At 40.6% G+C, this 25232-nt stretch overlaps 1 protein-coding gene across 2 annotated transcripts in view; it reads left to right on the forward strand.

Moving 5' to 3' along the window:
* The window catches only part of nipbla (NIPBL cohesin loading factor a), a 40661-nt gene extending 15731 nt beyond the window's left edge, over positions 1-24930 (forward strand). The window contains exons 13-48 of one of the 2 annotated variants that reach the window (XM_052067798.1): positions 519-732; positions 815-985; positions 1659-1832; positions 1926-2087; positions 2168-2274; positions 2385-2471; positions 4904-5135; positions 5292-5443; positions 5652-5732; positions 5821-5921; positions 5997-6126; positions 6198-6280; positions 6503-6635; positions 7477-7620; positions 7687-7773; positions 8274-8494; positions 8579-8681; positions 9191-9289; positions 9385-9531; positions 11410-11544; positions 11632-11784; positions 11868-11980; positions 12793-12919; positions 13008-13148; positions 14522-14615; positions 14709-14863; positions 16187-16277; positions 16955-17128; positions 17213-17403; positions 17493-17600; positions 18394-18594; positions 18677-18823; positions 19580-19938; positions 20019-20193; positions 22373-22570; positions 24002-24930. In XM_052067798.1, coding sequence (XP_051923758.1) covers positions 519-732; positions 815-985; positions 1659-1832; positions 1926-2087; positions 2168-2274; positions 2385-2471; positions 4904-5135; positions 5292-5443; positions 5652-5732; positions 5821-5921; positions 5997-6126; positions 6198-6280; positions 6503-6635; positions 7477-7620; positions 7687-7773; positions 8274-8494; positions 8579-8681; positions 9191-9289; positions 9385-9531; positions 11410-11544; positions 11632-11784; positions 11868-11980; positions 12793-12919; positions 13008-13148; positions 14522-14615; positions 14709-14863; positions 16187-16277; positions 16955-17128; positions 17213-17403; positions 17493-17600; positions 18394-18594; positions 18677-18823; positions 19580-19938; positions 20019-20193; positions 22373-22570; positions 24002-24364 — 5553 coding nt within the window. In that variant the 3' untranslated portion in view covers positions 24365-24930. The remainder of the gene's footprint in view (positions 1-518; positions 733-814; positions 986-1658; positions 1833-1925; positions 2088-2167; positions 2275-2384; positions 2472-4903; positions 5136-5291; positions 5444-5651; positions 5733-5820; positions 5922-5996; positions 6127-6197; positions 6281-6502; positions 6636-7476; positions 7621-7686; positions 7774-8273; positions 8495-8578; positions 8682-9190; positions 9290-9384; positions 9532-11409; positions 11545-11631; positions 11785-11867; positions 11981-12792; positions 12920-13007; positions 13149-14521; positions 14616-14708; positions 14864-16186; positions 16278-16954; positions 17129-17212; positions 17404-17492; positions 17601-18393; positions 18595-18676; positions 18824-19579; positions 19939-20018; positions 20194-22372; positions 22571-24001) is intronic. The other variant, XM_052067799.1, reaches the window with a different exon arrangement.
* Positions 24931-25232: the final 302 nt, after the last annotated feature.

A 25232-nucleotide genomic window follows, 5' to 3' on the forward strand; every position in this document is an offset into this window, starting at 1 on the left:
TAAAATTGCATTTAATTGATGGAATTGTCTGTGATCTTTTCTGATTATTTATACAATCCATGGTTTAGACCATACAATTAATTAAATAAAAGATAAATGAAATTTAAAAAAAACAACATAACTATCCAATGGCCAAATATATACCATTAATAATGGTTGGTCGTAAAACCACTTTTCAAGGATTGCAGTAAAATGCAAAGAATTCAAATAAATTCCACACAGTGCTTCCAGTAGCATTTAAGAATCTCTTCAAAGTATTACTTGGCAGAGGAAAAGAAATGACAGGATTCCCTCAGTAGTGACAAGGTAAATCTGAGGATTTAAACGACAGATGATTATAAAGTACCAAAGACGTTTTATATTGCATCAACAATATATTTCAATATATTGCACGGCTCTAATTTACACTGTACCATTTCATATTTTTATATTCAGAATCCAAAACCAGGCATTTGTTTTTAACTTTAAATGTCAGACCAACACTGTCGAACATCCCTAACTGCTTTCTCTTCTTTCAGATCAAACATGACAAGTATTGTGATGTTCCAACCGAAAGTCACGTGTGGGGCCAGCCAAAAGTGAAACTGGAGCGGCTGGGTCTGGTGCAGGACTTTGAGAAGAGGCCCAAGCCTGTTGTGGTCTTGAAAAAGCTCTCGGTTGACCAGATCCAAAGAATCATTCGTCACAGCAAATCCGGAAAGAACCGGTTTTCCTCTGGAAAATGTGGCAAAAGTATCTACCACTACTAATATAGCAATTGGTCCAAAGTCGTCATCATATATTGCATCTAATGAGATCTTGTTTTCTGATTTAGGCGGCATGGACCCAGCTGTTTTGAAGGAACTGCCCCCAGAGTTGCTTGCGGAGATTGAGTCGACCATGCCCCTCTGCGAACGAGTCAAAATGAACAAGAGGAAACGGAGTACGATCAACGAGAAGCCCAAATACGCAGAGGTCAGCTCGGATGACGATGCAAATGGAGAATGTAAGTTGAACATTTGGATTCTTGTTCTTTGAAAGCATAGTCGCTGTTTGTCAAAGCATTTATAGAGAATTGCTTGATGTCCTCAAATTGTGGCTGCCCCTCTTTCAGACTTCTACCCTAATTAGTCTGCAGGTACGCCTTCCCCTTTAAGGGGAATTTGCAGACAATTCAAATCAGTAACCAGATGTGGTCAGTATAAATAAAATTTTAAAAAAAGACATCCACTTCGTACACGTTGGTTGAAATCACTCCTTTCTGGACGGGGGCACTTTTGTCTCGTACAAATGAGTCACGGCTCACCCTGGTCCCCTGTGCTGTAGGACTAAAGTTGAGTGTGTGCTTTCTTTTCTATGGACCATTTTTTCTCTTGCTATTGAATTATCGACCAGCCCTCTACACGTGTGTGCGTCTCTGTCTGTCTCTTATTGCCACTCTGTTCACTGCCTGCCCCATAAAACAAAATATAACAAAATTAAGATTGTTGATCAATTTGACAAGATATTTATAGTTTTGGATTATTTGGTGACTCTGTGACCTATAAAATGTCATTAAATGAAGAAGAACAATATTTTTCCCCACTCAGCTGAAAGCCACCTGTTCGGCCCCGATTTCCGATTGTATGATTGTATCGGGACAACCCTTGTCTAAGGTATATGTTCTTGAATATCCATAGCCGCAAGGAAGCGCCAGCGTCGAGACAAAGATAGGACATGGGACTTTGAGGAAAGAGAGCGACGGGTCTCAGGCGAACATCGGAAAAGTGGTCTTAAAGAAGGCCGGCGAGGCTTGGGTAGCCGTTACCGGGACTCCTCCGAAGATGATTCGCCGCCTCCCAGCATGAGCGATGGTCTGTTTTCAAATGTGTCACGTTTTCCCCCTATTTTGGCTTGGCTTTTTTGTCTTTGTTTAATGAGACCAAATAACAATTCTCCTTGCTCAGTTGCCCGGAAATTAAAAATGAAGGAGAAGCAGAAGAAGCGGAAAGCGTACGAACCTAAGCTCACGCAAGAGGAGCTGATGGACTCGTCCACGTTCAAGAGGTTTTTAACCAGCATAGACAACATCTTGGAGAACCTGGAGGATGTTGATTTCACCAACATGGGTAAAGTATCAGAGCTTCCTTTGTCAATGTGACTGAGAACCTACTCTTTAATTTGCACTCATTGAGTGGGTTGTGTCCAGCAGCAGATGATGATGAGATACCTCAGGAATTGCTACTTGGGAAACACCAATTAAACGAGCTGGGCAGCGAATCAGCCAAAATCAAAGCGATGGGCATCACCGGAAGGGTAATCATATCTGTAGTTCATTTGAGCTACTTTTGTTTGGGAATCATAGTATTATATTTACACGTGTCCCCCCCCCCCCTACCCCCCCCCCCCCCCCCCTCTCCATCTAGATCCCATCAGACAAGCTAGTGAAGCTGCTCAACATACTAGAAAAGAATATCCAGGATGGAGCCAAGCTCTCCACCATGATCAACCACGTGAGTCCCCACATCCTAGACTTCCTTTGTACTGTATAGCCTCAGATTGGGCCCCACACGAATAGATAACCCAGTTAGTTGCTGGGGGCCCAAAATAGATAGAAAAGAAAGAAAATAACAGCTGGTTAAGTTAGGACAGCACAGAGATGACCAAAATGATCATCACAATTATTTTGAGCAGTATTGGTATCCAAATCATTAATCACAATTATTCATCATGTTAGAAAACATCTGTGTTTTTGTTGCCCAACTTTTATATGTATCTGTAAACAGTTTTCTATTCAACGTAAAACAAATGAATTACCACTTTTGAATAGTGCTAATTTTAAAAAAGCGTATTTACTAAAGAATTTAAAATTGACAAATGATTAACAGAATAGATGTCTGATTATTTTCTTTAAAGTCACTTGCCCTGAATCCAACTCAACTGTATTTATAGAGCACTTTGAAACAGTCATCGTTGCATACAAAGTGCTGTACATGGAGCAATTTAACATATACAATAAACAGTAAAACAAATCGGTAATAAAGATGGTAGAAAGCACCAAACCATAAAACTAAGAGCAAATCTAAGTCATGCTGAGTCGAATGCCAAAATATACAAGTGAGTTTTGAGGAGGGTTTTGAAGATGGGCAGCAAGGAGGCTTGCCGAATGTTCAGTGGGCGGTAATTCCAGAGAGAGGATCCAATGTAAATAGCGCAGATGATCAGGTTAGTTTGTCATCTTTACTTTGGTGACTGCCAAAGTTGTGAACACAATTAAAATTTGAATAATTGTAAAGCTTTAGGTGAAGTTTATATGCTTTGTTTTGAGCCTTTCAACTACCGTATTTTCACGACTATTCGACGCATCGTACTAATGGCCGCAGTCTCATTCATGGGTGACATTTCTGTATTTTACACATACACAGGACGCATCGTACTAATGGCCGCAGTTTTACAGCGGTAAAACATACGCCAGCTTAAACATACGGCATGCATGCGCGCACTCTAACACGTTAGCTTGAAGCATACGGTAGCATGCCAAGACATACAGATAAGATAAAAACACGTTTTTAAAAAGGCAACGAAAGCAGAACTGAGTTCGGGTGTATTTTATTTAGCCATCGTACAATGTTCTCACGTTTTTCGATCAATCATCACCCAGAAATCCATCAAAGTCCTCATCCTCTGTATCAGAAGCAGAGGACTGCACATCCCAGTTGTCATTGAACGCATCACATGCTAGTGTGAGTTGCTACGCATTGCCGAGCGGAAAGAAGGAGTAGCAACAGCAAAGTCAACATTTCTCTCGTGTGAAGCTTTCCCACATTTGAAAGTAAAGAACAGAGCGAAACATGGTGGCAGCGCGTGTGTGTGTAGAAAGAATTGAACAATTGTGCAAGTACCGTAATCCATCAAAAACGCCGCGTTCCCTCTCGTTGTTGCGTATTGTGGCGTAACTCGCCAAGCGCTGCCTCTCACTCTTTGTAAAGTTGTGTTTGCCACCGATCATCCATTGTTCCCATGCCGTTTGCAACTTTACTTTGAACGCCCGGTTGATGCCAATGTCCAGCGGTTGGAGTTCTTTAGTCAAGCCTCCGGGAATAACGGCAAGCTCAGAGTTCATTTGCGTGACTTGTTTTTTCACCGCTGCTGTGAGATGGGCAAGCATGCCAAAAGCATAACCGGTGGCTTTAAGTTTGAACTGAGCTTCGTAGGCGTGTCTTTTTGTCGAATTTATTTTCAGGGGTTCTTAGAAACCAAAACCGGAGTCGTTTTGCAACAATGCACATTGCCACACTCTATACAAGTGTTGGTACTGGCTTGAGGCGTCCACTTACACGCCCACCCTTCACCATTGGCGGACTAGCTTGCCTGTCCTCTCTCTCTCTCTCTCCCTCTCCATATATGTATATATACACGCCCACCCTTCCCTGATTGGCCGACTTCTTTCCCGCATGCCTGGCCACAGTCACTTCCGCCTTTTCTCTATATAAACAGCGTGTCGGCTGTCAGTCAGATTTTGGAACTCAGCGCATATAAAGGACGCTCAGCACCATAAGGCGTCCTGTCCATTTTGGAGAAAATTTAAGACTTTTAATGGCGCCTTATAGTCGTGAAAATACGGTAATCACAAAGATGGCAGTTGTGTACTCAGAATGCTAAAATGCACATTGTCATGTACTTACAGCTGTGCAACGCGTTCAAACTAGAATAGACATGTCCCGACCTGTCTGTCTAAACCTAAGCAGCTCCGCTTCCAACTACACTGAATTATTGATACATTGATTTGACAGACTTCCTTTGAATTAAACATCGCCTTCAAATAAACGCCTGATAAAGTCTGCTGCTCGGTAAACAACTGCTTTTGAGGACACAATTTACACATTTGACCCATTAGTTATGAGGTTTAAAAAAATTGATCTCCATTCTCCATTTGTACTGTCAGGACCATGACGCAGAGGATGAGGAGAGATTGTGGAGAGACCTCATCATGGAGCGAGTGACCAAGTCGGCCGACGCCTGTCTCACGGCCCTCAACATCATGACGTCTGTGCACATGCCGAAGGCCGTCTACATTGAGGACGTCATAGAGCGGGTGCTGCAATACACCAAGTTCCATCTGCAGAACACGCTCTACCCACAGTACGACCCCGTCTACAGGGTGGACCCGCACGGCGGTGAGCATTGAACAGTCATCTGATAATGATGCCATTTAATGTTGCCCTCTGACGAGAGCAATTGTCATGTCATGTCTATCTATCTATCGATCTATCTATCTAATCTAATCTCATTTACCTATCTAATCTATTTCATCTATCTGATCGTTCATCTAGGTGTCTTGTTAAGCTCCAAGGCGAAGCGTGCCAAATGCTCCACACACAAACAACGTGTCATCATCATGCTGTACAACAAAGTCTGTGATGTTGTAAGCAACATCTCTGAGCTCCTCGAGATCCAACTGCTCACCGACACCACCATACTGCAGGTGAAAAGATACATTGTACTTTGTTGTCCGGGTACATACAATGCAAAGCATTCAAGGGACATCGAAAACAAAATTTCCCATTAAGCTCAATTGTATTTGGAGTTATTTGTTCAGTTTAAACCGCCACTGCCTTCAGCTACTTCTTGTTCTTACATTGTATTAATCGTACTTTTCCGCTCTTTATATTTTGTTTTGTTCCCCCCCTTAGGTTTCTTCAATGGGAATCACTCCATTTTTTGTGGAAAATGTCAGTGAGCTGCAGCTGTGTGCTATAAAACTGGTTACAGCGGTAAGTGTTCTGACATTTACCCCCAAGAACTGCAGAAGTTCTTGGAGGTAAATGTCAGACACCACACTTCAACATTTTTTCCCTCCAGGTATTCTCACGCTACGAGAAGCACCGGCAGCTCATTCTGGAGGAGATCTTTACGTCACTGGCGAGGCTGCCCACCAGCAAACGCTCCCTCAGGAACTTTCGGTATAAGTTACATTGAGAGTAAGCCCTAACAGCTATGTGAGGCTCTGATACTGATCCTAGCCATACTCTTTCAAGGTTGAACAGCTCTGACCAGGATGGTGAACCCATGTACATTCAAATGGTGACCGCCTTGGTGTTGCAGCTCATCCAGTGCGTGGTCCACCTCCCCAACGACAAAGACACTTTAGAGGAGCATGACAGCAAGGTCGGAGAAATTACATGCACCTCTATGCTTTCTCAATGTAGTACATGGATGTTCATTGTATTTATTTTCAGGTGGACCAAGATGTGTTGATAACCAACTCATATGAGACGGCAATGCGAACGGCGCAGAATTTCCTCTCAGTATTCCTGAAAAAGTAAGCAAACTCCTTTTTGGTTAGGATACAGATATTTATTTTCAAAATTACAGTGGAACCTTCAAAGTGGATCCCAGTTCATTCTGTGATCCTGGTTGATTTTTAAAACATTTATTACGGATGTCCCGATCACACTTATTTGGCACCTGAGTCTGAGTTTGGTCTTATGGATCTGCCGATACGGAATTGTTGTCTCAGTCTTTTTCCCATATTCTCCCTCAGATGTGGCAGTAAGCAAGGAGAGGAAGATTATCGGCCTCTGTTTGAGAATTTTGTCCAGGACCTGCTCTCGACGGTGAACAAACCAGAGTGGCCCGCTGCCGAGCTGCTACTAAGTCTGCTCGGCAGACTCCTGGTTAGTGTCATCCAGCTTATTTGTCGGTTAAATCTTAGACATTCTATTACTATACTTGTTGTTGTTGTTATTGAAGAATGACATGGCAGGCGTTCTAAAATTGTCCCATGTGTCTCATGACCAGATACTAATTGACAAGTGTAATTCTGCATCTTACTCTGCCTCCGTCTGGGAAATTTCAATCCACGCTTTTATGGGCACTCACTTTTGTCTTTGCACTCTAGGCTCCCCCATGTTTGAGCTGCTTACCTATTTCTTAATTTTTGCTTTCTTTGTCGCAATCTGCCAGCTCCACTTTTGTTCTTCATGATAATGAAAGCCTTACTTTAGAACTGCTACATACTTTATTGCTCTTTGAAACTGTCAGCGCAATGTGAGTAGGAGATTATTTGGGTTTAACGAAGTTTCCACTGCATGCGCCAAATACATGGATCCACTCCATAACTCGCAAGTGTAATTGCCAGGTAGGTGGTGAAGTGCTGTCACCATAAGTAAATGTGCAATCCTTAATTGTTCTTTGGGGGGGGAATATGATTTGCAGTTCATACTCACTTTTTAGACTTGGGACTTAACAAGTAGCCAATCCCTCAATAAAAATGGGCAAGGTGAACTTCGACTCATCCACCCCACCCCCTCCCAATTCAGTGAGACTTTAAAAAAAAGGGTTTGTCGTGTGCTGTAATTCTTGATGCTTGTGGCGTTTTGCTGAAAGAATGTCATGGACACCTGGGTTTTTTTGTTTTTTTTTTTTTGTAGAATGAATCGAAACCATTTTTGTATTTTTCCTTGCTCCATGCTACAAAATATCAATAGCCTGCAAACATTGCTTGATTTGCACCAGGTGCACCAGTTCAGCAACAAGCAGACGGAGATGGCACTCCGAGTGGCGTCTCTTGACTACCTCGGCACCGTGGCCGCCCGCTTGAGGAAGGATGCAGTCACCAGCAAGATGGACCAGCGGTCGATTGATCGTATTCTACAACAGGTTCAATAACTCAATATGTGTTATTGTGCTGAAAGATCCATATTTATCCCTGTCATATTTCTGCAGTCTCAGGGTGGGGATGAAACTCAGCAGCTGCAAAAGGCTCTACTGGACTATTTGGAAGAAAATGCTGATACCGATGCCTCCCTAGTGGTGAGATTTAATTTGTACCAAAAATGGTTTCAAACAGTTTTGGAGTTAGATGAAGCTTCACCTTTTCCGATTTACTTTTTTCCTCAAAATTTTACACACAACTGCCCATAATGACAACTTGAAAGTCATCCGTAAAGGGAAGAAGTTCTGAACCATCAGGAATTTTTCTAGAGCTGGACGCCCATCTAAACTCTCTGTCTGAGCTCCAGCGGTCCTCTCTGGGGAGAGCTGAACCTTCCAGAATGACAACTATCTCTGTAGCACTACACCAATTAGGCCTGTATCGTAGGGTGTCCAGAAGAAAGACACTCATTCGTGAAAGGCACAGGGCAACACTCCTGGAATTTGACAAAAGGCACTTGAAGGACCACGAGGAAGAAAATTATCCAATCTCATGAGACAAAGATTGAACTCTTTGGCATAAATGCAAGGTGTCATGTTAGGACGAAACCAGTAATACCAAACAAAGATGAGAAATTGAGGCAGACTTTGCTTTCTAGTTTGCAAGAAAGTTCTACATAGCCCAGTGGTTCCGGGACACCACGACGGAGGCTGAGAAGTCCATGCGAAATCAGAACCCGAAGGACGACGACTCCTCAGATGGGCCACAACATGCCAAGGAAATGGAGACCACGGGTGAGATCATGCAGCGCGCTGAGAAGCGCAAGAAGTTCCTGCGCAATATCATCAAAACCACGCCAGCTCATTTTGCCATGCTGAAGTAAGCACGCATCTCACTGGAATGGCTGTGATGTGATTCGGTGTCTTTTGTGCAGCATCTTAGTCTTCTATTCCTTTCTTCAAGGATGAACTCCGACACTGTGGACTATGAGGACTCCTGTCTTATTGTGCGTTATTTGGCCTCCATGAGGCCGTTTGCACAAAGCTTTGATATTTATTTAACACAGGTAATCATTGAAAACTCGTACCCTGTTTTCCCCATCTTTATATTTTACAGCCACTTCATAGCGAATAAAAATAGTCTTGAGCAAATTTGGCGATGATAATTGTTCGGGGGAAGCTGGCCGATGCATCAGATTCGTAGTCCATGTTGTGTATTTCGCTCCATATGGTTAATATACTGTACAGCTAACAGGATTTATTGAGAGGACCTTAATAATCGCTGCCATCAAAAAATTTAAAACGACAGACAATATTTCAAATTGTCTGTCGTTTTAAATTTTTTACATTCTTAATTGGCATTTACATTAAAAAAATAATCATTGAATAGTATGAAATTAAAAAAATATTAAATGTTAATTTCCGACTATCATAATCAGGTTTCCTCTTTTCTGTTTGTTACTTTGGGGTACAATATAAATGAATCATGCTAAGTTGAATGCATAATGGCCATTGAATTTACAGGTACATTTCTATATATTGTTTATTTATATTGGTTTTTTTTTCTTCCCCCCAGATATTGCGAGTCCTTGGAGAAAGTGCTATAGCCGTGAGGACTAAAGCCATGAAGTGTCTGTCGGAGGTGGTGGCCGTGGACCCCAGCATTCTGGCGAGGGTACCTCTTGATGTTTCTGTTGAAGACTACCTCCCCGTTTTACTGTCCCTCCCTCGTCATGCTGTAAAGTGACACAGGTTTCTCTGCCTGTGCAGTCCGACATGCAGCGTGGAGTTCACGGACGCTTGATGGACAACTCCACCAGTGTTAGAGAGGCAGCCGTGGAGCTGCTGGGCAGGTTTGTCCTAAGCAGACCGCAGCTCACCGAGCAGTACTATGACATGCTCATAGAGAGGATCCTGGTAAGTGTTAGCCCACCCCTGTATATTCCAGAGGTGTGCAAATATTTGTGTTAATGGGCCACATATAATTGTCATTCATAGATGAGGTTTTTTTTTTAAGTGGAAAAAAATATTTAAAAAATAGATGTATTTACATGTAGGATTTAAACCCCCAAAATTAACAATATATTCATTTTCATTGTTCTATTTTTCTCTTAATAAAAGTAACCATTTGAATGAAGTAAAAAACATTGCATTTTTAATTGTACTATGCTAACTCAGCCTGAAAAAAGGCCTTGACTCATTTGACTACCTTGGTAAGACAAAAATACTCATGGTATTTTTTTTTTTTGCCTCAAGTTCCCACTTATTTACATGTCAAAAAGAAGTCAAGCCAACCGCAGCGACAATTATTCATGCAATTGCAATTGAGAAGGCCAACTTCAATATAAACCATAACAAATAATGAACATCATCAATGCTTTGGTTCGCTTTTATTTTGAAGTTGTTCCATGCTGGGTTTTGCGGCTTAACGAGGAACTTGGCTGGTCTTCCAGACTGTGTTCGGGGCATTTATTTTGCCGTCACAAACTTGCTAACAATATTGGTAACACAATGTCGTCCTGAAATAACATCCAAACGCTAATAAAGTGCGCTACCCAAGGGGGTGTCCTAATTCAAATTTTTTCACTTAAAACACAATGCCGATATCGCGGCCCACAGTACTGTCCGATAGCGATATCGGCCGATGCAATATCATCAGGAAAGATGAATGCTCTTTTTTTTTGGTCTGAAATTTTAAAGACATTTAAACAAATGAAATTATTCAAAGAACAATAGTCCAAAGGTAGATAGGAGAAAGTATGACCCATTCATTCCAAAGATTTGGGCTATATAATTTCAAGCACAAACATGTACTGCACTTAAATAGAATAAATATAAATTAAAGCAACAACTTTTTTTCCTAAAGTTAGATTTTTTGGGGGGACTGAATCACTTTCACAGAGCTGCCAACTTACACAAATTCACTTCCCGAAACAATTATTCTAAGGGACTGTACACTGGAGTGTTTTTAAGATATATTAGAAGTTTGTTTTAGTTTTTTTTTTTTTAAAGAAATCACTTGCAAAATATTTACTTAGTAGTGAGTGACATTTCAACTATGCACATTGTGCACACACAGAAATGCACACACCATTTTTAAAAATAAATGCATGACCCCAGACATTTTGGTATTAATGACAGTTTTCATGTGAAGACATTTACAAGCACCAAAATGAAAACAACTGATTAAAAATATCACTCACCGAAGTTGGACTTCAGCGAGCTGTGGCCGTTTGTATTCCAGTATCAACTCCGATTATGACAGGAGGACAGAGTGCAGTCAGTGTCCTAGTGTTTACTGTCCAGCCATCCATTTTAACCATTTATCATCGCTTATTAAAAAAAAAATTATATTATATATTTTATATATATATATATATATATATATATAACTTATCAAAAAAGCCCTTGTGTGGGAAACAAATGTTAAACAATAAAAAACTGAGCCACCACCACCACCACCCAACATGCTTTTTTGAAATGCAAAAGCTTGTGGTGCACATCGAAAAACAAAAAAACAAACCCATTATCATTATTGTAGCAGAATAGATTTGCTTTGTTTCAAACGCACTCCCTCCCTATCTCCTTCCAGGATCTGAAAGTGTTACATTGATATTGTTATGCCTGTTGTCATGGAAATCAATCGGGTTCATCTCGAGTTCACCGTCCACTGCAGTCCTACACTGCCACCTAGTGTTATAAAAATATTGGTCCAACACGCCACTCTCCTCACAGTCACCCTCTTGTTTACAAAATCTGTCAGTGGGGTTTCATAAACCAATGTGTGCCCTGCAGGACACTGGTATCAGTGTAAGGAAGCGAGTGATTAAGATCCTGAGAGACATCTGTTTGGAACAGCCCACATTCAGTAAAATTACAGAGATGTGCGTCAGAATGATTCGCAGGGTCAATGATGAGGAAGGAATCAAGGTAGGTTCACTGCACTGTTTTGGGTTGTGAACATTCTTTTGAAAATAAATACATGCAATTCACTCTTGATGTTTTTTTTCCCCAAAGAAATTAGTGAATGAGACATTCCAGAAGTTATGGTTCACACCGACGCCAGCCCATGACAAGGAGACTATGACCAGAAAGATCCTCAACATCACTGATGTGGTTGCGGCCTGTCGAGACACTGGCTATGACTGGTTTGAGCAGCTTCTTTCCAATGTAAGTGTTATGGCAAGAGCCTGGTGCATTGTAAAACCATTGTTGATATTAAGCACCACTCCATCCTGTCCCTTTGGTGTTAGCTTCTCAAATCTGAGGAGGATGCGGCGTACAAACCTGCCAAAAAGGCCTGCGTTCAGCTAGTGGACAATCTTGTGGAGCACATCTTAAAATACGAAGAGTCTCTCGCAGGCAAGTAAGCTCTTTAATTAAGGTTGTATGTTGATTTGTTTTATTTAGTCAGCATTTATTAATCCAGGTAAGACAATTGATTGACAGATTCTTATTTGCAATTCCGACCGGACCATTGATTGTTCGAAGGGGTAACTTTCAAAAGAAATTGATAATGCTGTTTTGGCTGCCGCTGCTCAACCCGTATTGTTTTTTTTTTTTTTGTTATTGTAAAGTGTCCTTGGTCCTAAAGTGTCCAAGTGTCCTTGGGTGTCTTGAAAAGGCGCTTATAAATTGTATAAGTAATAAAATGTATTATTATTATATTATTATTATAAACACTTTAATGGATGTGCAGACCCTGTTTAATGTGATATATACATGTTTTTCCCAATTTAAAACAGTTGCTAGGTGTATTAATAGATCTGTGACCGTTGTTGGTCAAAACCAAAGAATTATCCCACACTGGTTCAAATCACGTCTCTGTGTGCCCTGCGATTGGCTGGCAACCGATTCAGGGTGTCCCCCGCCTACTGCCCGGAGACAGCTGGGATAGGCTCCAGCACCCCCCGCGACCCTAGTGAGGATCAAGCGGTTTGGAAGATGAATGAATGAATGAATGAATGGTTCAAATCATCTCTCTCCCCACGACGAGATGTTCGTGCTACGAAGCGAGCCTATTCGGTGTTTGTTGCCAACTTAATGATTTCATCCCCTATAGCGGCAGAATAAAAAGGGAGAGCAAAAAAAGCCTTTGTGAGCTCAAAGGCCTTCAACTTTGGGGAGACTGCTCAACTTGCATTGAATGTCAATATTTTGTCTTTCTCATGCAGAGAGCAAGGGTGTGAACTCCACCCGCTTAGTGGCCTGCATCACAACCTTGTACCTGTTCAGTAAGATCAGGGCCCAACTAATGGTAAAACATGCCATGACCATGCAGCCTTACCTAACCACCAAGTGTCACGTAAGTGTCCTGTTTGTCTCAATACGTCCTTTGCGTATTAGCTCACTTCAATTGGAGTCAAAACTAATCGCCTTTGTGTTTTCCGCAGACTGCCAACGACTTCATGGTCATTTGCAACGTGGCAAAGATGTTGGAGCTGGTTGTGCCTTTAATGGAGCACCCCAGCGAGACGTTCCTTGCTACAATCGAAGAGGACCTCATGAAGCTCATCATCAAATATGGCATGACGGTTCGTTAAGGAAACTCCACATTAATGCTCAGTGTTTCCACAACTTTATTGATACACAAAGTTTATGGGTACATCTAAAAAATATAGATAATTTTGTGGAAAAAAATTCTTTCATTTTAGCAAGTGAAATTATTATTTTATATCAGGTGCCGAACCGGTCGATCGCAATAAACCGGTAGCCCGCGGACTGGTCCCAAATCGATCGCGAGGGGTGTACCTGCAATTGCAACTTGGGATCAGAGCTGTTGTAATCTTTCTCTCTCTCGCTCTCTCTCTCTCACTTTTTTTTAAAAAATTTTCAGTCAGCATTTACATCGGATCCTCCTGTACACTCTTACTTGAAAAAAAATTGTGTATATATTAGAGCTGTCAGTTTAGTGCGTTTTTATTAGCATTAATTTAAATGAATTTTAACGGGATTAAAAATTTTCTCGCGAGATTAACGCGGCACACATCACAAGCAGATGTTACGTTGCTCTATAAATACACCAGAAACAAAACAACAAGCGCGCTGCAGAAGTCCACGCCCATGTCTGTTTTGCCAGCCACGACAGTGCGAGACACCGAAAAGAGATACTTAAAGAGTTTATGAATGGAAAGTTTACATTTAAAAATTCACCATATTGCTCCACTGACAAGACCAAAGTTATCTGTTCTTCTCTCTCTCTCTCTGTATCATACAGGTATACGATGTATGCCACTGACGCAATTGTTAATTGTTTGGAACTATTTTGTGTGGAAGGTTACAGTGTGCTGTGTCCATATATATAGAGCGGGTGGAGCTTCTCTGTGTTCGTCTGACAGTGACAGTGCACAAAAACTGTAGAGAGACTTCCGCGCAAGAAGTACCAACATAATCAACATAGCCTGACTTTGTACGGGGGAGTGAAACCCCCCTCTTTCAAAATGGTTTGCCCCAGCAGCACGGGGAATGCTTGCGCGTGTTTGTACGGCCGGCAGTTTCGAATACAGCGGCACGTTATGAACAGTGGTGTCCAGTGTCTCGTTATTCTTCAACAAACATACAGAAACAGACTGCTGTGTTGAAAGCAAACTTCAGAAAAACGAAGTATGCAACCATGGTTTAAATCCATTATAGGCTGAGTACTTGTCTACCTTAGATGTGCACTTTATAATGTTATATTGCTCTGTTTTGATTTCATAAAAAAAGCTTTTAAAGCAGTTGTTGTGTGACAAAATATTTTTTTTCACCGTTATTGATGGACAGTAATATTGTGTGAGAGATTATGTGTGAATAACTGCAAAAAAAAAAATAATTACCTGAAATTGCGTAATTGTGGCACAGTGGTTGGGAATCACTGCCCTCATACTCTATGACATGTGCACTAGAACTGTGTTTCACTTTTGTATAGGTGGTCCAGCACTGTGTCAGCTGTCTGGGGGCTGTTGTCAACAAAGTGACACACAACTACAAGTTTGTCTGGGCCTGCTTCAACAAATTCTATTGTGAGATACACATTTCTCCATGTGTAACGTTTCCACTTTACTGCACTTCTTGGCTCACCATTCCCCCCCCGCCCCCTTCATTTTTTTAAATAGGTGCTCTTAGTAGGCTGAAAATCCAGCATCAAGAGGATCGGAACAGCACGACGTTGGCAGCAAACAAGCCTGTAATACTGAGATCACTATTCACTGTGGGTGCCCTGGGTCGACACTTTGATTTTGACCTGGAGGAGTTCAAGGGCCCATCCAAGGTAGCATACTGGTTTTCAACAGTTTCCAACTGTCTTAGTAATTTGTCTGTAATATGAGTTTGTCAAAATTACCCCAAATATTAAGAATTGTCGGAACAGCCTGATCACACACCCTGGTGATGCTTTGTGGAATGGGTCAAGGATATTTAAGATGCTCACTAATTTATTCAGGATTCACTCACTGGAAGCTTTTTTTCTGCATTTCCTTTTTGTTTTGTTTTTATTAAGGGCGCGCTTTTCCCAGACTTATTGATATGAATGCGTGCCATACATGACATTTTCACGATAGAGACAGAAATATCGCATGAAAATGCCATGGAGAAATCAATGTATTTAAGTTGGGCAGGCTTTCTGCCGGTGTCTTCACTTCTCTCATTTGCTAGTAAGTGGCATTGCTAGTCCATTCATATATACGTCCGTGTCGGTCACTGACTTGAGAAGACTTGGATGGGGAAAATATCCCAAGATGCGTTTCATGCTGCTGTCAAAATAGCTGATGAGTGGACTCACTTGTTGGCTTTTTCTTGTGTTGTTGAAATCAGACCATCTTTTCTATTGTGTTTTTTTTCTGGCTTCAACATCCTCCAAAACATGTCTGGGTTCATGTAGCAATTAAGCATTATTTTAATAATTGATTAAACTGTCAGTTATATCTTGAATTTATCCATTAATCTGATCCATTTTCATCCCCATAATCAAAAAAGGACATTTCAAATTCAGAGCACAGAAAGTGCATAAACATAAAATTATGGTGATTAAATTAGTGGTATGCTACGTACCATGCCAGGAAAACAAAAAAACTATAGAAAAGATGTTTGCAATGGCTAAAATTGTTTTTCTATTATCAAAATAGATGGTTGGTTAGTTTAGTAATCAAGTAATTATTGCTTAATCGGTTAATTGTTGCACCTTTAGCTCAAACATTTTGAATTGTCCATAGTTGTGAGTGATTGTTTGTCTCTGTTCACTGCCTTTGACTGCCGACCAATTCAAAGTCAATTGGGATAGCTCACTGGTGACCCTCATAAGAACAAGCGGTATAAAATAGGAAGGAACAACTTGACCAAAAAAAAAAGTGACTTCTAGAGGCTGCGTAAAAGAGGCTAGAAAAGTATTTCCGAAAGAGTGGAAGCTCTTGTAGCTTCACTTGGTGCAGCACGTTTATATTCTTTCCTCTGTTTTCATTTCCAAGAGATGTAATGATCACGTCTCAATAAATCTGTCCATATAGTATCAGTCTGAATTTTCCCCGCCATTGTTTACCCGTATTGATGCACGGAGCCTGGCAACATCATAAAAATGTACCTTTTTGGGGCGTTGCAGATAATCATCAAGGAGAAGGTTCTGGAGCTTCTTCTGTACTTCACCAAGCATGAGGATGAGGAAGTCAAGACCAAAGCTATCATCGGCTTAGGTAAGGTCAAAAACCTGTAAGTAGTAGCTATTTCTCGGGTCCCTCGGTTTTCAACAGTCCCGGAATACTAGCGTTTAAGGTTACGTAAAGCAAGCAAAGCGTACTCATTTTCCGCAGTGTTTTGTTTTTCATTTGATTGTTTTATCTTAATGGCTTGCAAGTCTTTTTCAAACAAATATTTTCTGTAATTATGACTGTTAGTGTAGGTTAATGATGGACTGCACCACATTCCTAACTTTTGGGTGATGTCACCACCGTAAGAACGGAACTCTGTTGTAAACTGAGGGTCTCCCTGTCCATACAGGTGCTACTCAATAAACTTAGAATTTATAAATATGGAAAACTTAATTTTGTTTGTTAAATTCTAAAAATCAGTCATACAGTTTGACTCTATATGATGTGGAGCAGTTTGTGGTTTTATTTCTTAATGATTTTAACTGTTAATTTCACCGTCTCAAGAAATTAAAATATATATTTAAAAAAAACAATTCAAATGTTTTTTTTCATTGGGTAGATTTGGTCTTTTGACAAGTATTTTCCCATGTTTAATCAGTTCATATAATATGATTTTCACTTATTCTAATTGAACAACTGAACTAAATGAACTTTGCTACCAGACTCAAGTTCAGGGAGCTTTGAATCTGTCATGTCAAAATGTGGTTGCTCACATTATTCAGGCTTCCTCGTGATCATGCACCCCAGCCAAATGTTTGTGCCTGAAGTAAAGACGTTGTACAACGGCATCCTGGCTGACAGTACCTCGTCCATTAACCTCAAACTGCACATCCTCAAAAACCTCCAAACATACCTACAGGAGGAGGACTCAAGGATGCAGGAAGCTGACCGAGAATGTACGTTCCACAACCCAATGAAGTGCATAATTTGCTACATCAGTGCTTGAATGTCTCACAGGGGTGAAAATTCTGTTTTTGCAGGGAAAAAGCTTTCTAAACAAGAGGATCTGAAGGAGATGGGGGACATCTCTTCCGGGATGAGCAGCTCCATTATGCAGCTTTACCTGAAGCAAGTTTTGGAGGCCTTCTTCCACACGCAGTCCACCGTACGCCGCTTTGCGCTCAACGTCATCGCACTCACACTAAACCAGGGTCTCATCCATCCGGTGCAGGTAAGACGCTTATTATGATTTGTCCCCATTCTCACACTAATATTTAAAGACTGTAGGAAAGAACACGTTTAATCCAATTTGTGCATCAGTGCGTGCCGTACCTAATTGCCATGGGAACTGACCCGGAGCCTAGCATGAGGAACAAAGCCGATCAGCAACTAGTGGAAATCGACAAGAAGTACACAGGATTCATCCATGTGAGTTGGCATGACAGACATTCATACATATTCGCTGTTTTGGATTCACAAATGTACCTGTTCACGTTTTTTTCTGGGGATCCTATCGCGAGGTATACCCTTCAACTGTATTTGTGTAAGCACCTCAGCCTTGTCAAAATAGTCAACATTTTCACGACCATATGGCGCACCGTATTTTAAGGTGCAGTGTCAGTTATGGGTGCTATTTCTGTATTTAATACAGAAGATGCACCACATTATTGGATGCAGGCATGGTAAAATGTATGCTAGCTTTAAAAAAAAATACAGTCGCATGCATGCACACTAGCATATGGTTTTAAAAAGACAACTGGAGCAAAACTGAGTTTGGGTAGTACTTGATCAAACTAACAATATACTCACATTATTTTTGGATCAGCCCTCATCCAGGCGAAGAAAAAATCCATCCGATCTCTTCACGTACACCTCTCTCAGCCACTCTCATTTTCCCCTCATCCATCCAGCCTTTTTGGTTTGCCTTAAATTGAACTTGCTCATTGCCTCACCGTCTGAAGTGGCAAGAGTACAGAAAGTAGTATACATTGTCGCTGACCACTTTTTTTATATCATCCTCCGATCCCGGATTTAAATGTTTTAAATCTTTTAAGATGCAACCACAGATATATTTGTAATATACTAACAAAAAAACATCATATTGGTTATCATATCGGCCATACAAAGCAAGACATTATCAGTTATCGTTATCAGTTGAAATGTTTCATCTTGTGTTTAAATATTGATTACCTTTCATTTCTCCTGACTCTATCCTCTCCAGATGAAGGCCGTGGCTGGGATGAAGATGTCATTCAACTTGCAGCAGTCCATCGAAATGTCTCGGAAGACCATCATTCGAGGCTTCAGGCAGGATGAGACACACTCGGCGCTCTGCTCCCATCTTTTCACCATGATCCGCACCAACCGGCAACATAGGAGGGCTTTCCTCATCTCGCTGCTAAACCTCTTCGATGACAGCGCCGTGAGTTTTTCTGACCTGAAAGCTTAAACCTAAGTAATGTGAGCTTTTTATAACATCAACTTATCTCCTTTTCATTGTGCAGAAGACAGAGGTGAATATGTTGCTGTTCATAGCGGACAACCTGGCCTACTTCCCATACCAGAGCCAGGAGGAGCCTCTCTTCATTATGCACCACATAGACATCTGCCTCTCTGTTTCTGGGAGTAATCTTCTTCAGACCTTTACGGAGGTAAGCAAGCTTGGCCAAATCTATTGGACACAATATTTAGTTCATTCAACATTGTCTGCCTCAAAAGTACAAGAAAACCTGGCAAATCTTTTTCTTCTGTACCAGTGATGGCAAAATTGGAACATGTTTAGATAACCGTAGAAACAAAAAATGCCACTTACGGCATTGGAGAGGGTTTGCCAAACATATTGAGAGGTGCTCCCAAGTGAAAATACATACAAATACAACAAAATGAGCACCCATTGTGCTGTGACAATGTGGCCATTCCACCTGATGGTGTGGTGTCGGGAATGACACGACATGGACAGGACATGTCTGAAATGTTGAAGTTTTTATACTCTAAAATGCACATTCATATTTAAATTTTGATATTTCAGTACTCTGTTAGCACTAATGTTTCTGCTATGAAAACTGTGGTATTGATTAGCAGACACACTCAAGGAGCAGAATGGCACAATCTCCTACCAAGAAAATACAATATATTTGATTACGTATTGACAAGTAGCTCCAAAACGTATTCATGGCAGCCAAAGTTCAGTTGTGGTCCGCCACAGTTAAATGTATAGGTTGGAAACACTGCCGCTGTAATACACTGTAGCCAATTACCTATGGGGACTATTGTTTTGAAATAAGAACAACTGTAAAGTCAAAGATCATCAAAGAATGAATTGTTCAACTTTGACAGTTCCAATGGATTAAGACTATTGGTGATGATGAATAGTCACATTGTGGTCGTGTGTTCTTTCCTCTGTTCAGCTTCTGTTAAAAGAGCCAAGGCGTAAAGAGAAGGTGAAGGAGTGGAAGAGCACATCAGACGGTGATGATGACGATGAAAGAATGAACTGCAACTCCCCTGTGAGCGATGAGGGACACAACAGCGAAGACGACGATGTGGTACAGCGGCCCAAAAAGCCCAGGAAACCAGTAGCTGACTTGGAAAACTCTGAGTCAGAGTCAGACCTTGATGATTTGAACGTGGATGATACGGAGAGGGTCATGAGGCGCCTACCGGACAATCCCACGAGCCTCTTAGACTTTACCAACTCTGTTCAAGGCATCCTGTTGCTGCTGGTCCTCAAACAGCATCTGAAGAACCAATATGGATTCTCAGACGGGTATGCACTGTAAGACTACTCCGGGTTCTGATATTACAAAAGTGCTGTTTGTAACTCTTTTGTTTTCACTCTTCCCTCAGCAAAATTCAAAAGTACTCGCCAACGGAGTCAGCTAAGGTGTATGACAAGGCGGTGAACCGAAAAGTCAACGTTTACTTCCACCCGCGACAAACCCTCGACTTCATTTCCAACAACATGGCACGCGCCACACTAACAGAAGATGTCAAGAGGCGGATCGTCAAACAGTACCTCGATGTAAGTGATGATGGAAGTAATTTATATTAACTTAAATGTTGGTAAGCATGTCACAATATGTGCTCCAAAAACAAAGGGCAACCTGGTGTATAATAGTTGCAATTAATTATATTAATGTATATTAAGTAGAACTGTCAAACGATTAAAATATTTAATCTAATTAAAAATGCAATTGTCATAATTAACTCAAATGAACTAAAAAATTAATCGTGATTACTCATATTTTTTATCGTTTCTGAATTTCCTTTTACATTTTTTGTCCTATTTTTCCCCATTTTAATGCTTTCATCAACTTGGAATCATGAATCAGTTTTCTATGTGCCAAATGCAAATATTTACTGAAATAACAATTTCAATTTTACATGAACATTTTTCACTTGGAGCAGTTGTTCACACATAATCTCTCACACAAAATTACTGTCCATCAACAACAGTGAAAAAAAATATTTTGTCACACAACAGCTGCTTTAACAGCTTTTTTAATGAAATCAAAACAGAGCAATATAACATTATAAAGTGCACATCTAAGGTAAACTAGTACTCAGCCTATAGTGGATTTAAACCATGGTTTCATACTTCGTTTTTCTCAAGTTGATTTAAACCATGGTTTCATACTTCGTTTTTCTCAAGTTTGCTTTGAACATAGCAGTCTGTTTCTGTATGTTATAACAGATATATATGTAATAACGAGACCCCAGACACCAGTGTTCGTTATGTGCCGCTGTATTGAAAACTGCCGGCCGTACAAACAAGCGCAAGCATTCCCCGTGCTGCTGGGGCAAACCATTTTGAAAGAGGGGGGTTTCACTCCCCCGTACAAAGTCAGGCAATGTTGATTATGTTGGTACTTCTTGCGCGGAAGTCTCTCTACAGTTTTTGTGTCTACCTCATTTCGGATGACTACACTTGGTTCGATGACAACACTGGAGACGATTTATTTTCACTAGGTCGCTACCACTGCACCGCTGAACTTTCGTCATGTCACCACCTCTGCGCACCGTCACTGTCAGACGAACACAGAGAAGCTCCACCCGCTCTATTTATATGGACACGGAACGCTGTAACCTTCCACACAAAATAGTTCCAAACAAGTAACAATCGCGTCAGTGGCATACATCGTATACCTGTATAATACACAGAGAGAGAACAGCTAACTTTGATCTATTCAGTGGAGCAATCTGGCAACTTTTTAAAAGTAAACTTTCCATTCATAAACTCTTTAAATATCCGTTTTAGGTGTCTCGCGCTGCCATGGCTGGCAAAACAGACATGGGCGTGGACTTCTGCAGCGCGCTTGTTGTTTTGTTCTGGTGTATTTATAGAGCAACGTAACACCCGCTTGTGACGTGTGCCGCGTTAATCTCGCGAGAAAAAATTTAATTCCGTTAAAATTCATTTAAATTAATGCCAATAAAAACGCACTAAACTGACAGCTCTAATATTAAGATAAAAATATTGCATTGTTTAACAATGTATTATTCCTGTGGTGAAATTACAAATAGTCCAACCGACCACCAGCGCCAGTCCAGATGCATGTTGCATATGAAATGCTCAGAAGGTAAAACTACAAATTTTTGCTTGACTAATATAGTGTTAATATAAAAATAGTTTTGAGACCCCTATACATAAAAATCATACCTAATGTTCATTCACCTGGCCAATCTTGTCGGTGGTTTGTTGTACAGTGAAGGCAGTCATTTTCAGAAAACTACATGTTCGCTCTTCCTTTTATTTGAATTAAAAATGTTTAATGATATAATATATCTAAAATACTAATTATTTATATAAATAATTTGTGTGTGTGTGTGTGTGTGTGTGTGCGTGCGCGTGTAATAATAACTAAATATTTAATAAAATTTAAAAAAAACATTTTTTTTTTAAGTCACAAGTAAAGTATTTTTTCCCCTATTATTGGTCCGATAGTTCTCGTGCATCCCTAGAAAGGATTTTTTTTTTTTTTTTTTGAAGGGAAACAAATGACTCAGAAAATTATGATTTGAAAAAGTCCTTTGTGAAATCCGGTACTATGAAGTGGAGCATAGCAAGCCCATGAAAAAACTTACGAACACTAATGTCTGAGATGTGATGCATTCGAGCTGCATATGTCAACGTTTGATCCCACTTTATGGCAACTGGACGACCCGCTGACCACTGCTTTTGACATTTGTCCTGGATGTAGTTCAAAGTGCTGATGGAACATCTGGACCCAGACGAGGAAGATGAGGAGGGAGAAGCGTCAGCAAGCGCCAACATCCGAAACAAAGCCATAAATGCCCTGCTGGGAGGCTCGGGACCCTTGTCGGGACCTAGTCCGCGTAATCAGGCAGGACCAGAGACAGATGACGACTACAGTGACAGTGACGAGCGGACTCCGGGGGTGAGACCTATGGAGAAACACTTGATCACTGTCTGGCGGATTCCTTGCTTGTCCAAAATCACTACTTTTCGAGAAATCAAAAAATGTCATATTTCTTGGCCCACTTTTAAATTGTTCATGCTAGTGAATCAAAGCAAAACATTTTGGATAAATAAGGGTTACATTTAAAGATAAGAAAGACAGTGTTTCATTTTCAATTTTATTCGAATTAATTTGCGCCATTATTTTTCAACATATTATGAATGCTGGGACAAGTTTGAAAGTTGTATCTAAATTGAATGTGCTATTATCTTAATCGTTTTCATTTTTAATTTGCACATAAAAATGTGGGGTTTTTGGTTTACATTTTTAATTAGTAAAGCTGAGTTAGTTTTGAAATAAAATGGAAAGAAAGTTCTATTCTATTGTGTTTATTTGCAGTTAACTGAAATTAATATAGGTTGATTTACAGAAAAAACATTGTTACGGCATTTAAATCGCCTTCATTGAATCGAATGTCTGTTTGCAGAGAACCCCACAGAAGCCGCCTATTTGAGGTTAATTATGAGAGACCATTTTTTTCCTCCCCTCTCCTCCTCAGCTGAGCAGAAGGGGGAGAGCAGTGTGTGAGCAGTTGCGCACACACACACAGGCAATCGTAGAGGAGGGAGAATACACCTGACTTTTGCTCTCGACTAATGTACATTGTCCTTTAAAAAATAAATGGGAGATGGAGAGAGTGAGGGTCAGGGAGAGAGAATTAAATAGGCCATTTTAGAACTGTAATTTTAAGTAAGTTGTATTTTTGTGAATTGTTATCATCCCATCAGAATGTTATATCAGCCCATCCATACATCAGGGTAGATATTTTTTCTCTGACTTTGCAACTTGGACCTCCCAGTTAGAGTAGTGTTCCAGTGCACTTTTCCTGGTCAGAGGTTGGAAACCTGTGGCGTCCCACTTTTCTGGAGCACAGCATAAGAGTAATGAGTTGATGCTATATTTTTTGAAAGTGGGTGCTTTGCACCAAAACGTCATCGGATGGCGCCAAAGCTATTTTTTAATACAGTATCAGGTTTTGGCATGGGCAAAGTACAGTAGTAGTGTTTCAGTGAGTGAATTTTTCACTTGAGAGGGCTCTTCAGCAGTTTGTGTGGTTGATTGTTTTTCTTCATTTGCTTGTGAAAAATGTCTATAGTCTGAGTGAATAACTTTTCATTTTGAGTGTGTGTGCTTTTGCGTGTGTATGAATGAGAATGAAAGCGAGTAAGTGAGTGTGATTCAGTTGTAGTGATAACATTTATTGGGAGGCAAGTAAATGTGCAATTTTAATTAACTAATTTTAGAGGTGAAAACTTCTAAATTGATGCAAGAACAATTACAGGACATGACTTAATCTCTCCCACAAGCATTAAGTATGCTCACTTCTGCCATCCTCTTGCCCCCTTGTAGTCTTCTCGGAGGTCGAGACGAACAGGCGACCCATCAGACCCGGGCCGAATGAGCGAGACAGTGGACGTGATGGACGTGATTGCCCTGTGCTGCCCCAAATACAAGGACCGGCCGCAGATCGCCCGTGTGGTCCACAAGACTCCCAGCGGCTACGCCATCCATTGGATGGCCGGCTCCTACTCGGGGCCATGGGCGGAGGCCAAAAAGCGCGACGGTCGCAAACTGGTGCCTTGGGTGGACACTATCAAGGAGTCGGATGTCATTTACAAGAAGATTTCCTTGACCAGCAACCACAAACTTAGCAACAAAGTAGTGCAGACTTTACGGTCACTGTACGCAGCACGGGAAGGAGGAGCGAGCTAATGGCTCCTGTGCTTTTGTTTTTTGTTTGTTTTGTTTGTTTCTTGAATTCCTCCTCTTTTCCCAATCCCTGCCGCCTCCTTCAACACGGCCAAACTTCACTGGATTCTCACTCTTTCTCTTCCTCTTCCTCATTTTTGTAAGCAAAACACAAGACACTACATACTTTTACATGAGTTCTTCTTTCAAAAAAGACTTATAATTATTGTTATTATTATTATTATTATATGAGAGGGACTGCTCATGTTTGTGTTTAAATGTGTACACGCACAGAGAGGATATAGGATCCAGAAGGCATATTGAAAGGAAATCATAGGCTCCAGTTTAAACCCTCTGTTGGAAGGCTTTTACCAGAAGAGACCTGGAGGGGGGGGAAATGTTTGGTCAACATTGTCGTGGGAGCTCCTTCGCTGTTGTGCAGCCGATTCTAGTCGCTCATTTCTACTCCCACTGTATCATAGTTTAACACAAACAGAAAAACTAAACAATGTTTATATCTCTGAAGACAAAACTGTAAAAAAAAAAAAAGAACAAAAAAAAAGAATAAAACCTTAAGTGAATGTTGGAAACTAGTCTTTTTGATGTTCTTATTAAAGTGTTTTTTGGAATTTATTATACTACTAGCACCTAATGGTTTTCCCCTTCAAGCTTTTAGATATTTGAAAGAAAAAGAAAACAAAGAGAAAATAATTTTTATTTTTGTTCACTTTTATTTGTCCATGCTGTACAATGGCAGAATCCTCTGAATATAATTTATTTCGAACTACGCATGCAGTATATATGTGGCCTATTGCAGAAGGATATTTTGTAAATGTAGATATTTGTTGTCTTAGGTCACCTTAGTAATAAGAGCAAAAGGGTATTCATAACC

Source organism: Hippocampus zosterae, chromosome 6, assembly GCF_025434085.1.
Source record: "Hippocampus zosterae strain Florida chromosome 6, ASM2543408v3, whole genome shotgun sequence".
NCBI classification, from domain to species: domain Eukaryota; kingdom Metazoa; phylum Chordata; class Actinopteri; order Syngnathiformes; family Syngnathidae; genus Hippocampus; species Hippocampus zosterae.